General features: G+C 44.5%; 1 protein-coding gene across 11 annotated transcripts in view; it reads right to left on the bottom strand.

Annotated features, from left to right (window-relative positions):
- Positions 1-17,388, bottom strand: part of SCAPER (S-phase cyclin A associated protein in the ER) — a 238,025-nt gene that overhangs the window by 142,298 nt on the left and 78,339 nt on the right. For all 11 annotated transcript variants that reach the window (XR_014785311.1, XR_014785312.1, XM_084816787.1 and 8 more), the window contains 5 exons: positions 13,973-14,128; positions 12,648-12,790; positions 9,095-9,176; positions 8,108-8,260; positions 5,388-5,495 (listed from right to left, as the gene is read on the bottom strand). Coding sequence is in view for 9 of the 11 variants with exons in the window: in XM_084816787.1 (XP_084672913.1) it covers positions 5,388-5,495; positions 8,108-8,260; positions 9,095-9,176; positions 12,648-12,790; positions 13,973-14,128 (642 nt within the window). In the remaining 2 variants the exon portion in view is untranslated. The remainder of the gene's footprint in view (positions 1-5,387; positions 5,496-8,107; positions 8,261-9,094; positions 9,177-12,647; positions 12,791-13,972; positions 14,129-17,388) is intronic.

Here is a 17,388-nt window from a genome sequence, read left to right as displayed (position 1 = left end):
GATTGGCAAGCGTCTCCAGTTCCCAACTGTTTAACAATATCTAATTTTAGGTCTAAGCGAGACAGTTAGAATCTGTGATCTGCAGTAACTCAGTGTAGTTTTGTGTATGCAAGTCATCCCAGTGCAGTACATAATTATGATAATCCTTCCTTACCAAACTGCCTGGTCACTAAGGTCATCAAAGGGTATGTTCCTGGTGGTTCCACATGGAAAGGAGTCCACCAGGAACAGAATCTTCAGTGTGGTGGCCCTCTTCCTGTGGAACTCCCTGCCTTTGGAGGTCAGACAGGCGCCAACGTTCTGTTGCTTCCGGCGCCTCCTGAAGACATTATTTCTTTGAGAGACCTTCCTTCCTTGAGTGACCAGACGCAGTTTATAAAATTCGGTCTTATCAGAACTTGTTTCTTTTTAAAATGTTTTCATTGTTTTAACATGATGTTTTATTCTTTTATCTTTGCAGTTCACCGCTCCAAAATCTTTTGATGTGGAGCAGTATATCAATGTTGTAAATAAAAAGAAAGAAAGAGCGAGCTCCCCCTCGAGCCACCATTTTTGTATCTGGCTCCAGCTGGTGGACCTTGGGTTTCTAGGAAAAAATGAAGTAGATTCCGCTAGCGTGATGCCTGCCCTCCTCTGGAGATACACTATTAAGAAAAGAGTCCACTTGAGGATATGGCTGGTTTCCTGGAATTTGGAGGAATGGGGGAGGGGGCAGGGGAATTGGCGCCCCAAAGCACCTAATTCTACATGGTGAAGAGAAAGTGTTAACCTTACTTTTTCATCAGCCAGCAGCATGATCTTTCCACCAAAATGTGGAAGAGCAGACTGGTGTGAGCCAGAGTTTTCTAGGACCTACTAGTGCTGCAAGTATGAGTCATGTCTTGCCCAGCATTCTCAGGAATGGAAAAGGAGGCCAGGCTCTCGCTCCAGGGAGGCATGAAGGGGTGGGAAGCTATGGCTGTGTTGCAGACCCTTGGGAAGTTTTTGTTTTCTGGCACAAGAAAAAGAAGGTTGATTGCAGGTGTCCCTCAACAGGAAATGCAGGGCTCCTCCGCTGTGGCATTTATTTCCCTGCTTACTGGAACGGCACATGGCTCAGGTACTGTTACATCCTGAATTTCCATTATAACTTTAGATGAACCTGGTGGCCAAGTATGTGGCTGAAAGAAAGGACTTTAACTAGTGGGTTGTTTAGAGAGTTTAATTTGGAAGTTTTGCTCTCATTCAAGAAGGTATCTGCTTGGGGAAGGACTGTAGTTTGTGGTGGAGCACACACCTTACATTTTGGAGGTCCTAATCCCTGGTTTATCCAGTTGAAAGGGTCATGTAGCAAGTGATGGGAAAGATCCCTGGCTGAGACCCTGGGGTGCCGCTGCCAGTCAGAGTAGAGAACATTGGGTTAAACAGACAAATAGTCTGATGGGGCATAAGGTAGCTTCTTAAGTTCCAGTCAACTCGAACATGCTACATTAGTAGACTGTATCAAAAAAGAAAAAAGACTGTATCAGGTTCCCATAGAATATGTGCTACAATAATAGGATAAAGTGGAGCACAACCATCCCCATTCTTTTTGAACCTCTGTTATACTATCTTTGGGCCACCTTTCAGCCAGCAAATAAAAACAAGTAACCCAGGACTTATTTACCGTGGCAAATCTTTTAATAATGGAAATGCTTATTTATTTATTTTTCTGGAAGAAAGTCTGTAAAATAGATCATTGCAACACAGAACCTACATTTCTGCATGATTCCCAATGAAGCTATTTCAGAATTTGCCAGATATTTGCAGGGGTGGAATTCTAACTCAAGAAGAAATTAGCTCCCAGCCCCACCAGATGATATGATAGAATGTTCTTCCCTTGCCAATAAATGACTTGCATGCCTACACTTGATCAAAGTGAACAGACAGCCAATTCAGAAATTTAACCCAACATATTACATCAAATTGTGACTCCTTGCAGGCCATCATTCAGTATAAAGTGCCCAGGTCAAGAAACAAGCTAAACAAAACCTATGTCTAAAGCCAGTGTGATGTAGCGGTGAGAGTGTTGGACTGGGAACTGGGAGATGTGGGTTCTAGTCCCCACTCGGCCATGGAAGCTCATTGGGGGACTTTGGGCCAGTCACAGACTCTCAGCCCAACCTACCTCCCAGGGTTGTTGTTGTGAGGATAAAATGGAGAGTAGGAGGATAATGTAAGCCACCTTAGATTCCTTGCAAGAGGAAAAAAAGGAGGATAGAAATACAATCAATCAATCAATCAGAAAGCAAGCTGAGGTTTTCTGGAGCCTGCTGTAGTCTAAGTAAATGTGTGTGCGCGTGTGCATATAAAAGAGGGAGAGAAACTTGATAAAAATAAAACAAAGAACATTAAAAAAAAAAATCTAAGTATTGCTGTTTTTTCCTGCTAACCTAGTACAAGTGTGTCAGGGGTGTTTCTGAGAGCAGAGAGTGGGATAGCTGTTCAGATTCTGAAGGAGATCCACCAGACATGGGGGAGGTGTTTTCCCAGGCTAGTCCAGATATGAGTAGGCCGGCTTCCCAGGTTACAAACGTCCAGCTGGCTGAGGATGAGAGTCCCTCTTCATCCACCACCATGACAGGCAGCGAACAGGAGAAGGTGGGGTCTGGGGAGTATGACCTAATAGACACCAGACGCAGGTGCAGAGCAAAGAGAGAGAAGGCAGGGGCGGAACTTAGATGGTCTACCGGATTGACCTTGCATGAAAAGGTGCACTTAGAGGCCTCACGAGAGAGAGGGACCTCCCCTGCTTAAGTCAGGCTAGTCAAACCGCCACCCTCTTCAAATGGCAGGCAACTCTTGTAACTTCCTTTCGAAATCCCTGAAGGCATTCCTTTGTAGACAGAGTCACTGATAATTTGCATCTGTATGACCCTGTGAAGTAATGGATCAAGAGCTGTAGACTGAAGCCTCTGTCTGTGTATGTCTGGGCTTAGAAGTAAAGTGGGGGCTAAAGGAATCCTGACAAAGTGAAAGGTTAAATTCTGAGAGCAAGGTAGTAACAAACTAGGTAAGCCAGGCCTACCTGGGCTTGCCATGAATTCTACTGCTGGCTCTTTGTCAATAGGATTTTCTGTTGATCAAGACAAAGTATGTGGTAGCTCTGGGAACATTATGGAAATCCTGTGTTGAACTTACTATTCAATGAAGCTTTTTTGCTTCTGAGCAGGCAGCTATTATTTGTACCGGGTTTAAAGCAAAAATGTGTCAAAGATAAAGTGTATGTTATCTGAAGAGTCAAGTGCGGAAGGTTAAAGGTGAAATTTCCTTAGGTCAGAGATGGCATAAATAAAATCTTATATGTCAAAGAAGAAGGGTAATTTAATATGAAGACATCAGAGATGACAAGCAATAACTTTAAGTAGGAATAGTGCATTCACCTATGCGTACCTTCATTGATTAAAAATAAAATGGGAACCGGTGACAAGTACAACAAAGCTTACTCACACACTCATTATTTACTCCTGTGTTCTGAAATTCTACCCTAAGGATACTAGTCATAAATGTGTTATCCCTAGCTGGATGTAAATTTTGACCAGAGCTGTACATACTGAATAAAAAGCAACCTAGCATATGTATTTGCTAGATAGATCTTAGAATCTCTCACAATACTCTGACGAGCAAAATAGGGGGAATTTAATAAACTAAGCCAGTAGCAGAGTACTTTAAAGTGAACAAAACCATATGATTCACAAAAGGCACCAAGCTCCCAAGACAGTTAAACACCACTTGCCCCGTTGCATGTACCCTGGAGGAGAGATGTACCACTGAAAATCAGATTGGAAAATAAGATAGAGTCCATAAGAAAGGGAGCTTTTCCCTGTTAGCCCTTTCAGAACATAAAAACCCTGCCAGATCAGATGTGAAGATCCATCTAGACCTGCATCCTGTTTCCTACAGCAAGCCCACAAGGCAATAGCCTTCCCCCACAGATGCCTCCGCCCCCCAAACTGGCATCCAGTGGCCATGCTGCCCCTGCAAATGGAAGTCTGGGTTAGGTATCATGATCAATAGCCTTCGATAAACTTATCCTCCATCAACAAACCTAGTATGCTTTTGAAGCTGTCTGAGCAAGTGGCCATCACCCCATCGTGAATTCCATAAATCAATTTACATGTTGTATGAAAAAGTACTTTCTTTTGTCTGACCTGGATCTACTGCCAATCATTTTGACGAGGTGACCGCCAAACTCAACTCTCCTTTTCTAGCTCATTGGAATGCAATATGAAGACTTGCCCTGTTCCAACAAAGACTGCTGGGCAGAGGCTGTGCCAAAACGGTAGCCATTTCCTGGCAATGGAAAGCAGTGGACCAGGTATGTACAGGCAGTTTGAGCAGCAGTCAGTACAGCTGGGGGAAGGGAGAGGCACTTTGGACTTCAACATCTAGCCCCTTGTTCCCCTATTGCTGCTGCGAGGACCTCCTTCGTTGATTTTAATATATTATTTGTTGCTCCTCTGTGGTTGTTGGCTTTATTGTTAAGGTAGATTATTGGATTAGTTCATTCGGTGTGATGCTTTGTTAGTTAAACAACGGTATTACATTACTGAAATGCTGTGTTATATTTATTACTTGATTTCTCATTATTAATCTGGTATAGTACTGAACTGCTCCCATATGGACTATGGTTTGGATCCAGGACCTGCCTTCCACAAGACCATCTCCAACCAATTTGCGGGGATTGCCTCCCCCACACCTCACCCCATTCAGTGGCATCTCCTGACTCTCTGGCCGGGTTCAAACGATCAGTAGGGGAAACAATGCAGCATTGGTTGTTTCTCTCATGCGTGCCGGTCATGCAACCAGGATTACCCTAATTACCCATGTCGCATCATGGGTTGCTGTGTCGTCTGAACCCAGCACGCAGCATGGGTGTAGTGACTTTTCACCTACCCTAGAACCCCTACTGCAAGCCATGGGTTGTAGGATGGGTGAAAACTCACTATGGCCACAACATGGCGTAGGTAATTAGGGGAATCCTGGTTGTGCAACCAGCATACACAGGGCCCTGGGAAACAATTGATGCTGCATTGTTTCCCCCTTGATTGTCTGAACCCAGCCTCTGTGTAGCATTTTCAGGGGGCTGGAAGAACTGCCATGGGGAAAAAGGGGAAGTCCACTTCTGCCAGTGCAGTGGATCCAGCTTAAATCTGGATCCATCCACACACACACACACACACACACACAGTGAGAGAGAGAGAGAGAGCGCTGTTCTACAAGGCATCCATCAGTGTTAATGTAGTTTTGACCAAAAATTATTTTCCATGATTATTTAATGGGATTGTTAACACACTCTTCCAAAATATTACTATTTAGATGGCATATTAAAACTGGCAATAGGGGAAGAAGAAAGAAATACAACCCACCACTTCTTCATCTGAAAGCTCCCGTCCTTGGATGCTGCTGTTTTCTCTCACTGCTTGTTGATGCTTTTTCCCTTTAATATGACTGAAGAGATAGACCTCCGAAGAAATCTGAAAAAGGATAACATTTTTTTCCTGAACAAAAGTACAGTGCAACCTAACGTTCTATGTGGTACTTATTATGAGCTAAGACAACATAAATCATAGCCAGTTGCAAAATACAGTGATTAGGAAGACTACTGTTTGAAGCACCTACTGCAGAGGGCAAACACATCTAGTACAGTATTGCAGTTAACAATGCACCTGGTTGCCATAGGCAATCAAGGATAACAGGTAAGCGAGTAATCGGGCTGGCAGAGGAGAGCTGGGTTGCTCCATCCTTCTTCCATCAGCCTGCTTGGTTTCTGTGCTAGCTGCAGAGCAAGTCTCTTTCTCCACAGCATGGAAACCAACAGGCTGGTAGAGAGATCACTCTATCCCTCATCCACCAGTCAACTTGGTAGAAAGCAAAACTTTTTACTAGCCAGCTAGCAGGGAAATGCAAGCTACTAGCCTCTTAGCAGGCAAGTAAAGAAATTGCAGGCTAGTAACTTTTGTGCGCTTATTTACACAGCTGTTCTAGAACTACATTAAAAAATAATAATGCACCCAACGTAATATTTAGCATTTAATACAGCACATTTCGGGTGTTCCAAATGCAGCATATATATTATCACTCAGCTAGCCTCAGGGCTCCCCAAGGATGGGGGTTGGTTCCAGGGCATGGTCTGAGGGCACAGGACGCAATGACCTTGCTGAAGGTGAGCAGGTCTGGGGCTCGTCAGTGCCTGGATGGGAGACCACACAGGAAGCCCACGAATACCACCTTGAGTTCCATGATGGATGAAAAGCAGGATATCAATAAACTAAACTAAGTCGTGGAGTAAAAATTAGGGACCACTGGGCATGCTGGCTGGGATTTATGGGTGGTGTTATCCTAAACATCTGGAGGGCACCATTATTTCCTACCCCTGAGTTAGATCAATTGATTTTAATGTGTGTGTGTTTTTTAAAGAAGCTTAATTGAACTAAAAATGATGCCCTTGATTAACTGGAAGCAGATCACTTGTATCTATATCTCTAAAAGTTATATATATACACAAGTATATATAAAAACTGCACCTCTAAGGAGGCTTTTCTCTCACAGGAGGGAGTGCTTCTACTAAGATGCTTGCCATAACAAAGCATGCACTACGGGGCCTCCAAGATGGTGCCTGTATGCACAAATGTGCCCAAGGACACCTCTCTTGGTGTCTGCTATGCACCCTGAATTTTATTTCTTAAGATTTGTTTGATTACCTTTTTTTCTTTGACCGGGAGGCTGGCTTTCTGCAAAGTGAATTGCTGCCCTCCAGCTTTATTGGGTTCCAAAGACTGGTTGTGTATTTTAGAGCTCAGACTCCACCTCTGCCTTGTACTTAGGTTCTTGGGCAAGTTACTTTTCTTTAAGTCTCACAAATTTGGCTTCTGGAAAATGAGTGTTGTCTGACCAGCCATGCCCACCATGGCAGCCATTTTGTGAGAGTGCCCATGACACACATTCAGAATTCCAAATGCATGCACCAACCTGAAAAGGGTTGCACATCATCTAAAAACAAGAGCCCTCTTCAGGCATCCACACACACCCCACCCCACAATTAGAATTGAATGAAGGGGAGAGTGGGACCACACTCACTGGTGCCGCCCCCTCTGCCGTCCTTGTGCACTGGAAAATTAACTTCTGCAGCGAGGAGTCTGCTCTACTCATGTAGCCTCCATGAGGGCCACTTACACAAATAAAGCATGCTCCCCGCTGAAGATGTTATGCCTCCAACTAATGGAAGGACTGGAGACAGTGAGTGAAGCTTGCTCTCCCCCTCATGCAATTCTAATTGTGTGTGTGTGTGTGTGTGTGTGTGAGAGAGAGAGAGAGAGAGAGAGAGAGAGAGAGAATGTGTGTGTGAGAACACCTGAACAGGGCTAAAGATGTTTCTGGCTTGAGAAATATTGTCTTGTCAATATGAAAATGTAGCCCATTTGATTAACAGGTTGCAACCCTAGTAAAAATATTTGTATAAAAGAAAAATAAATAAATAGCCTCATAACAGTCCTGTAAGGCGGGCAAGTATTATTATCCCCATCTTACAGAGGGGGGGGGATGAAACTGAAAAAATAACAGCTTGGCCAAGGCCGAAGGAGGTGAGATTTGAGCTGGATAGTTCCCAGCTCACAGATCACACCCTAAAGCAGGGCTGCAGGAACCTCAGGCCTGGGGGCAAATCCACCCCTCTGGACAGCCATGCCCCCATCCCCTGGTTCCAGCCCTGACCACTGATCATTTGCTGGTTTCCCATCTTTTCCCCCATTCTAAATGGTCGAAACGCCTCTCCTAAGGCTTAATTTCTGGTAGTAAGAGCTTTAGGCTAAAAATACGCTGGTAGTTTTGGCCTCGTCCCCTTTGCCTTTGGCTCTAGTCCATTTGCCGTTGGTCCCTGTCCACCACTGGAATGCGGCCACCAAGAGCTTCTTGGAAACTGGATTCAGTCCTCAGTGCCTTTGCCCTAAAGCCACTCTCCTGTATCAGGTGAGGATGCTGCACAGTTGCCAGAGCTGGCCATTGTATCAGATGGCGTTAGTTTTACCTTCTTATCTGTCTAACAAATCACACTGTAGCAAGCACACTCCCCAAACAACGATAATCTCACCAAGACATTGCACAATGAACACTGCTTTTTTCGCTCGTACGGCGTGAGTTTCGGGGCGTAGTCCGTATTCGCATGTCTTCCACTGCTCAGTTCGGCAGCTTTCTCTTTCCTTTGCTCTATTTGCTCCATGTGCCTCCGAATGCTCTCGTCATGCTGAGCACAAAGTGGCAAATAGTTACACAAAAATCCATTTATTTATAGCATTTAAAAATGGTCAAAAGAATGCCTGGAGCGCTGACATGAGATCAATGTAGAACAGTGGTACCCGTAGAAACCACAAAATTATTTTTAGAAAATCCTAAGGACTAACTAAATAATTCTGGGCTGTGGAAAATGTGGAATTTCTCAGCATCACACACCTTCCAAGAAAATGAATGGTACAGTATAACTTTGTTTCAGGTTATTTGGGGCCTTATTATTCCCATCCTTTCCAATGTTGAGATCCCTTCCAACCATTCCCATTATTCCTAACTTCCAGGGGAGTGCTTGGTGTGACATCTCCCCATCCACATTCTTTTTCCATATTCTTATTATTGATTAACAGGACTCAAAATGTAGAATCAATATGGTGCTGCAGCAATGACTTTTATGATGGACGACTTGGTGTTTTGACTATATTGCAGCAACGACTATAAGTCCCAAGTGGCAGGGGGGCAGAGGCCAAAAGCCTGGAGTGCCAACAGTGGGAAGCAGCCTTCTTAGGATTCACTGAACATTGAGTGGACTGAAGGAAGACCTAGATCTGGCAGCAAAGGAAGACTAACTTTTAGCAAGAAGGAGAAGCTGGAGAAGTTCCACCAAATATGGAAAACTTGACAGGAGCTTAAGTGTCTGACATGGTCTGCAGGCACCTTTTCTTCTGACATGCAACTGTCTTCTCCTTGAAGCAAACTGACTAAACTGCCCTGATATTTGTTAAATAAATAATCCTGAAGAAAGCTAGCTGTCGGAACTCTACTCAAACGGCAACATATTTTCACATGATACCTTCAACTGGATCTTTTTCTGCAGTTCTTCCATGGCCTCCTGTTGAGCGGCCGTCAGGGCAGCCAGCCTCTCTTCTCGGTCTCTATCCAATAAGAGTGCACATGTTTTAAAAACCGGGGAAGATGAAAGAATCCATCCACACCAATTCTAAGCACTTGCAAATGGGATTTAATGAATTGGGTCTACTGTGGGAACAGGCGGGGATGAAAGCTTAACGAGACAATGGGGTTAAAAGCAGGCTGCAGCTGACAAACAGCTGGGCAAACAGAAAGCAGTGTGGTGGCATCAGCAATAGGGCAGTAGATGATGTTAGGCAGAGGTCAACACAGGTCACCCTCGCCCTTGGGGATACAGCTGTTAGCCCTCCTAAGTCCCAAGGGCCAGTATGGGTGTCTAAAGGTGCAATCCTATGCATGTTTAGACAGAAAAAAAGGCCTACAACACCCAGCATGGAGTTGTAGGCCATTTTTTCTGTCTAAATATGCATAGGATTGGGCCCTAAAGCAGGAATGGGCAGACGGCACGCTTGTGGGACCAACTTTGCTTTTTACTAGAACATCAAGATCCCACCAATCTCAGCCAGGTGCAAAAGACAGACACTTACAATGAAAGAACGGAGAACCTCAGAGCACAGTCAAAGCCTAGGAATTTATTTTTAGCACCAGAAATGCTCATAGCCCTTTCATGCGCAAATCCATACCTGATTCCCCTAAGCTCTCTTTATTTCAGCAACCTAATTTAGGTGGGAACAGTCATTTTCATCATCGCCAGTGTTAAACAATTGAAAGTTGGAAATCCTGGTTGATCTGCTGCGAAATACCCAGATGGGCTGCCCATCCCTGGCCTAAAGTGCCCAAGGCCTCTTGAGATTTAAAAAGGTGCCTAGCCTGTTTGCCCTTTCTATGCCAGAGTTCCTGCCCATCGCAGAAACATCAGCTGTGACAAATGAATAATCCTGGCAGTGGATAACCAGCCAACCCTCAAGGGCATAGAAACCAATTCAATGAGTGAGGAAGACTTGTGTGTTTTATCACTCGGGGATTCAGCTCAATGACAAAACCTAATAAACCCCTGAAATTGATATTATGCCATTCAAGGCTGAATGTTTTTGTTTCCGTTTTTATAACCACAGACACACAGATTTGATTTTAATAAACAGGTAATATATTAACAACTTTGGAGAACCCCCACCCCCATAATTATAGGGCATTTGCATTAATCCTAAATATTTTATGATTTGTATTAGTACTGTTGTAGAAATAGTATAAGCAGGACCAGGGTTCGCAACATTCTGGATGACAGTTCTTGGAAACTGAAAATACTCAGGAACAGTATTTAAACCCTTTCTGATGATCAAATCGATATACCATGTGGGCAGAGGGAGTCAAGCTGGCAGGTCGACAGACAGGAAGCCTTTCACAACGGGCCTTTAATGGCCATGATGGATGTGTGAAATCTTCTTTATTATTTCTGCCCCACTGAAAGGGGGATGGAGCGTACTGAGGGCTTTTCTCCACAAAAGTGGCTATGTAATTTTCACAAAGGCTGGATTTTTCCAGATGATCTGTTTGCATCCTAGCGTGAGAGTGCCTAGTATTTCTTTATTTTATTTATTTAAAACATTTGTATCTTGCCCTATATCATTAAGATCTCCAGGCAGCGTACAGATAAAATCAATTTAAGCAGCATAAAACAATAAATAATTTCAACAGCTAAAAGCATTTGTTGTTGTTCAGTCGTTCAGTCGTGTCCGACTCTTCGTGACCCCATGGACCATAGCACGCCAGGCCTTCCTGTCCTGTGCTCTCTCCCGGAGCGTGCTCAAGTTCATATTCATATTAAACCATTAAACAAGTTAATACCAATTAAAATCTAAAACAATTAAACAGTTACTTTAGGGAATCCAGTAGCCCTCAAAGGCTTTGGTGAAAAGCCATTTTTTAACTTGGCACCGAAACAAAACCAACGTCTGCGCCAATCGGGCCTCCAAGGGGAGGGCATTCCACAATCAGGGTGCCACAGCAGAGAAGGCCCTCTCCCATGTCCCACCATAGTGTATGTCTCGCACTGGTGGGACGCAGAGGAGGGCCCCTCCAACAGATCTCAATCCTTGGGCAGGCATATATATGGAAAGGCGCTCCCTCAAATATCAGGGTCCAAAGCTGCTTAGGGCTTTAAATGACATCACCAGCACCTTGAATTCCGACCAGAAGGGTATTGGCAGCCAGCGCAATTCCTTTAAAACTATTGTTATATGATCTACACGAGAAGTTCTGGTCGACAAGTCTAGCTACTGCATTTTGCACTAGCTGCAACTTCCAAGTCATCTTCAAGGACAGCCCCACATAAAGTGCATTGCAGTAGTCTAATCGGGAAGTTACCAGCGCATGCACCCTGTTTGAAGCACTGAGCGGCTTCCAACTGCACATAAATGGGGCTTTGGCTTACTACTAGGCGCTGACCCGTTTGAGTTACATCAGCCAGAGTGGGAGAAGGTGCAGGGAGCTTGCTTCACCCATCCCTGCTAGGAGGAACACACAGCTCCAACTCACAGTTCCCTGAGAATGCAGGCTCTGGCTTCATCCAATGGCCATAAAACCAGGAGGCTGCACCCTCTGCCTACAGGATAGACCAACTAGCCCGACACATCAGCCAGAGAAGGAACAGCTGCAGGGAGCTTGTTTTGCCCTTCCCTGCCAAAAAAACACACCTAGATGAACTCTGAAACTAAGATCTGATTCCAAGCCTGAGTTTTGCTTTTTTACTCCTCCCTCCCAATCCCTTTTCCTTTTATGTTGTGCCTTTTAGATTGTAAGCCTGAAGTCAAGGACTGTGTTTTTATTAATCTGTGTAACCCGTCCTGGGAGCCTTTTTTGGCTGAACAGCAGGATAAAAATGCTACAAATAAATAATAGTAAAAAATATTAATTTGTTTATCATTGTTCTCCCCTAGACTACCACACAACCTTTTCACCTTGTCTGCAACTCGCTAGATAATGCAATACACACCACTCACAGCTTTTGAAACTCTGATTAATGTCCACTGCGGTTAATAGTGGTGGAACAATTTACCACAGTTAGGATCAGAGGGGTTAGGGTGAGGAAACCTCCATGGGAGGAGAGAGGAGGAAGAGAGCACATGAGTCTACAGCCTGCACCTAATATCTTATTCACAGTTACGAGATCGGGGACATTGCATCTTCACTTAACCTTAGGAAAATCAAACCCCAATTTGTCTAGTGCTACCTTTTCATCCTGTGTCCCCCAAAGCCTCCCTGATTGATTTGAGGGAAGGGGGGAATCACACAACCATACTGTGCCCACGCTGCTGTGCAACAACGGCTGAACAGAACAACAAACTGAATCACAAAACAATCTGTCAACACGAAAAGGGCATCCCATGATGATACTGAACTTAAAATATTTATCAGGACTTCATCAATTAAAGTGAATTTAGCATTTGCCTAAAATGTAAAGCACAGAGCACCTGCCCTTCATGCTGACTCCTAAAAGTGCTGAAGATGGCACAGTTGAAGAGACTGAAGATCGCTACCTGGCCCTTTCGCGGGCGGCATCTTCCCGGGCTCTCTCCTTCTCCTGCCGCTGCTGCTCAATGCGAGCTTCTTGCTCTTTTCTTTTCATTAGCAGCTCTTCCACCCGGGCTTGGCGTTCTGCCTCCAAAGCTCTTTTACGCTCCTAGAGAACAAATATTTCCTTCTTTAAAGAAAACAAACACTCAAAACATTAGCACGAGAAACGAGACGCTTTTAACAGGTCACTGTTTCAGTGGAGAGAGACCTCGGGATACACACTGCAGGACAGCTGAGCTAGAATACATCCATACAGCCCAATCCTATGCATGGGTCCTTGGAAACAAGTCCCACAGTGCCCAAGGGGCCTCAGTCCCAAATACGTGGACACAGAAGATGCTCCCACAGAGCACTTGAACGGTTTTTTAAACATGCCGGCGTTCAGAAATCATTCTGGGAATTTGGCACAAGAGTTTTTGAGAAAGGGGAATGTGATCTCAGCAACACTGTGGCTGCGTTCACACAACATGCCAACCCACACTCAGTGGTTGAGTGTGGGTTGTTCTCAACTGTGGGTTGTTTGTTGAATGGTGCGTTGGCATGTTGTCTGAACCCAGGACTTTTTCGGAAGGTGGCTTGTTAACCATGCAGTGTAGCTTTCCCCCCCTCAAATAAGCCACCTTGAGAAGCCATGGTTTGTTTTTGGGCTGTTTAGGGTGGTTAACAAGCCACACTAAATGGTTAACAAGCCACCCTGTGAAAAATGTCCTGGGTTCAGACAACACACTAAGCCACAGTTCAACAAACAACCCACAGTTCAACAACAGCCTACACTCAACCACTGAACGTGGGTTAGCGTGTTGAGTGAACAGCCCCTGTGTCACATTGGTACTTCATGGGCTGACAGAAGAGAACCAGGAATACAAATGGCAAAGGGCACAGGCCTCTTTGTGGTCTTTGTGCAGTCAGACACACGGGTTTTGAGCCTGTGTGGAACAAACCCTGGAACTTTCTAGAGCTCTTGCCAGCAGACTGGCACTCAAGGGGCGGTTTGAAGCCTACCGCGTGTGTCTGGAGAGGAGCAATGAGAACTTTCCTGCTTAGTTCTCTACTCTGCGGGTTTACTATTAAAAAAAAGCTCTGAAAGTTGATGAATCCTATGGGGCATTTTATTACTCTGAAACAGTTCTCCTGAAGCCACCACTACTCCAAAATGTAAGAACTACACATTATACTGGTTGCAAATAGAATACCTGCAAAGCAAATAAAACTTCTAAGAACAACTTTGTACAATAAAAGAGGGGGGAAAGGAGTACGGCAGTGCTACTTTTGCGAAGTCAAGTGTTACCTGGACAGCTTCATCGCGCGCTTGCTTTTCCTCCTGCCTCCGCTGGCGCTCCTCCTGCAATTCGTTCAGCCTTTGTTCATACTCTTTCAGTTTGGACAAAACATCATGACGTTTATTCTGGGCCTCCAATGTATTTATAAAGGCAATTTCATTAACCTATAATTAAACCAAAGTCTGAATATGAGCCATGAGGAAGAGGCTTTAAAAAATGGGATTAGAGCAGTATATAAAGCACAGTGCAAACATTCAGGACCATTATACATTAATAAGAAGCATGAAGCCAAATAACTGGCTGGTTAATTCAAGCTCAAGCCTCCTTCAGCTGCTCTTTCCTTATGTTTACATTTTTCAGTCAATAGACAACTCTATAGCCTTCCTACAGGGCTCTCTGCCCCTTAGCATCCCTGTCTCCTAGGTCTTCTTCCCAGGCCCCTCTCAAAAGCTACTCTCATGTCTTGGATATTTGAGGTTTTAATCCTAGAGAGACAACTTTGCCTTCTCTCACAGGTGCTGGATTGCAAACATTCTGCGGGCTTTATTCACTAAGCCGTTAGAATGTTCATGAACATTCTGTATCCATCACATCAGTTCAGCCAATCGCTGTGAGCAGCTTCACCACCCCAAGTGCAATGCAATACAGAAGGGATCACCTAATGGCAAATAAATCCTGGCAAAATTCCACCAACACTTCACTGTTTTGCAGTTTATACAACCCATTTGTAAGGGCCACATTAAAACAATCCTATACAAGGTAATGGGGGGAGGGGGCAAAGGGATACAATAAATGCTACAAAAAAATCACTTTTCAGATCTAACTTTAACATCAGTGTTGCAAAGGAAGATGTTTTCATGTAAATATTTTCCATACTGATGACTAATTTCTCTCACTCAGAATTCCAGAAGCCCCAACTGATGAATCAGCAGCCCCTGATGATATTTTTAACTCTGGGAACAGGCTTGGTGCATAAACTGGGAAAGCCTCCAATTCTTGGAACAGTCAAAGAGAATGATGGGGTTATGTGACTCTAAATTGGCGAGACACAACAAAAGCTTAATTAAATTACTTACAAGGTGTTCTGAGCAGCTCTACAAATATCAGAAAGGGTGCTATTTCTTTAACAGCAAGTTATCTGAGCTGAGCAGTACAGCTCATGCTTGAGGGAGTGGAATCTGGTGTTGGGTGTTTGTGCCTGGAGCCCCAAGACGAGGGACCTGTTAGGGCTCTAGGCAGAGACATGTTAGCAATGTACTCAAGTTCCCATGTGTGTTGTGATGCCAGGCTGCTTTGTGCAAAGGGATCCCTTTTTGTGTAAAGTGCCCTTTCCCTAGAGTTTCCCCTTACCAGAGCTCCCCCTTATGAGCTCAGTGTACACGACCTGAGGCCAGAGAAATAACGCACCATGCTGCACACGCAATCTTCAGAGTTACGGTCTCCCTGTGTGGGGTTTATATACTGGGGTGGTATGCTGTGATTAGGCACTGAGTTATACCAGTTCCTATGCTCTGCACACAGGGTGGTCGTTGATACAGGAGTGGCATGGCAAGGGGAGGGACATTTCTTGCACCAGTCCTGGGGCTGTGGTAAAGGTCTGCTGTCCACAGGGCTGTGGCCGTGGACTGAAGTTCTATAGTTTGAGTGAAAATCTGTGGCCCTCCAGATTTTACTGGACAACAGCTCTGATAATCTCTGACCACTGGGCATGCTGACTGGGGCTTATAGGAGGTGGAGTCCATCACCATCTGGAGGAACACAGGTTCCCCAGTGAGCTGCCCAAGTCCTACCCACAACTCCACCCTATTTTACCTGTTCAGCTGGTGGAGTGCTCTGTCACAGTATCTGGGCAGTTCCACCAGTGTATTTTTTCATGACAGTGGCGTATCTTGTATTCCACTGGCACAGTGGTGCTTCCATCTTTTCTTATAACCCCTCAGCTGCCGTATTTTCAGTATGGGATTGCATCCTTAGCTTCTAGGGCATTGGTTCCCAACCTTGGGCTCCAGGATGTTACCGGACTACAACTCCCATAATCCCCAATCACTGGTCATGGTGTCTGGGAATGATGGGTGCTGTAGTCCAACATCATCTGGGGACCCAAGGTTGGGAACCAGTGTTCTAGGGACTCTGGAGACAGAGTTCAACCCAGAGAGAGCTCTGGGTTCAGGTTGCACCTGGAGCGGTCTCTAGGACCACTGGGACAAAGGAACAAACAATGGCTGATCCCTCTTTTGTTAAAATATAAAATCCAGCTGTTACTCGAATTTGTCATTCAAAAGAAGCTATGCAAAGCATATCAAATAAAAGAGAAGGAACCCTTTATGTAATAAAAACTGCAAAGTGTCTTATAAAAGAGAGCATGAAAATTACTGTAACTAAAAAACATTAGAAAACCTTTCATAGCACTATTACATCTATTTTGCTACAGCTGTAGCAATTTCACCCCCACCCCCCAAATCTACAGAAGTACTAAATGGCCAAATAAAAGACAGATTTTCTGCTTTGTTTACTGAGTGGAACACATTTACAGAATGGATTTTGCAGCTCAGTGAGCAGCCAGCAATGGGAATTTACGAGACAAAGGAAGCAGCAACAGAAGTCGTGGCCTTCTTCCTCCATTTCACATCAACTGGTACTTCTGACCCAATTAATCTTGATCCAAGGGAGAACAGATCTTTTGCAGCTGAATGCAACACTTGAACACTTCTGTTTCATTGGGAATCGTGTTACGTTAATTACTTAATTCGATTCCAGAAATCACATAGGTTTAAACGAAACAACGACAACAGTAAATGAAATTAGAGAACCGTTCTAAACTCAGCGACAGAAGCAGCCGTTATAATAGGGGACGAAGCCAATTGCGCAGTACTTAGAAGCTTCAATAACAATGGATACAGGCTCTCTTCAAAGGTCACGTGCACTGCTCTCCACCCCAGAACTCAACATTTACTGTTGAACTGGCAGTCAGCCCTGACAATGTCGCAAAATCACACACAGAAATCACCACCACTTCACCTGCGTAATGATAATCAAATGTTTGGGATTACTACACCACACAATTATCAGTCTGACATGAGATAGCATCCATTTCCCTCCAAACAGCTCTGACTTTAGCTACCAACCAAGCAAACATGGGAAACATGGTGCTGGATCCAAAGGTTCCATCCCTCCAACAGAAGGACTCCCTCCATCAGAGGAAGGGAACCTTTGGATCTAACCCATGGTATTTATTTCTAACATTTGTACCCCACCATTCTATGGCAATATTCAAGGCAGCTAAGCACCAAAAAATGCAAACGGAACAGGCTATCAAGTGGGCAACAGGCCAACGGAGGTGCATCATCCAACAAGAAACTGGAGACCTATGCAGGACACGGAAGAATGGGCTCAAATGACAGGAAGCCAGATTCTGGCTGAACAT

The sequence above is a fragment of the Heloderma suspectum genome, chromosome 11 (assembly GCF_057233095.1).
Source record: "Heloderma suspectum isolate Gila_16-S chromosome 11, 16-S_ref, whole genome shotgun sequence".
NCBI lineage: Eukaryota > Metazoa > Chordata > Lepidosauria > Squamata > Helodermatidae > Heloderma > Heloderma suspectum.
Note: the sequence above shows the minus strand (reverse complement) of the source record. Positions and strands in the feature narration are given on the sequence as shown.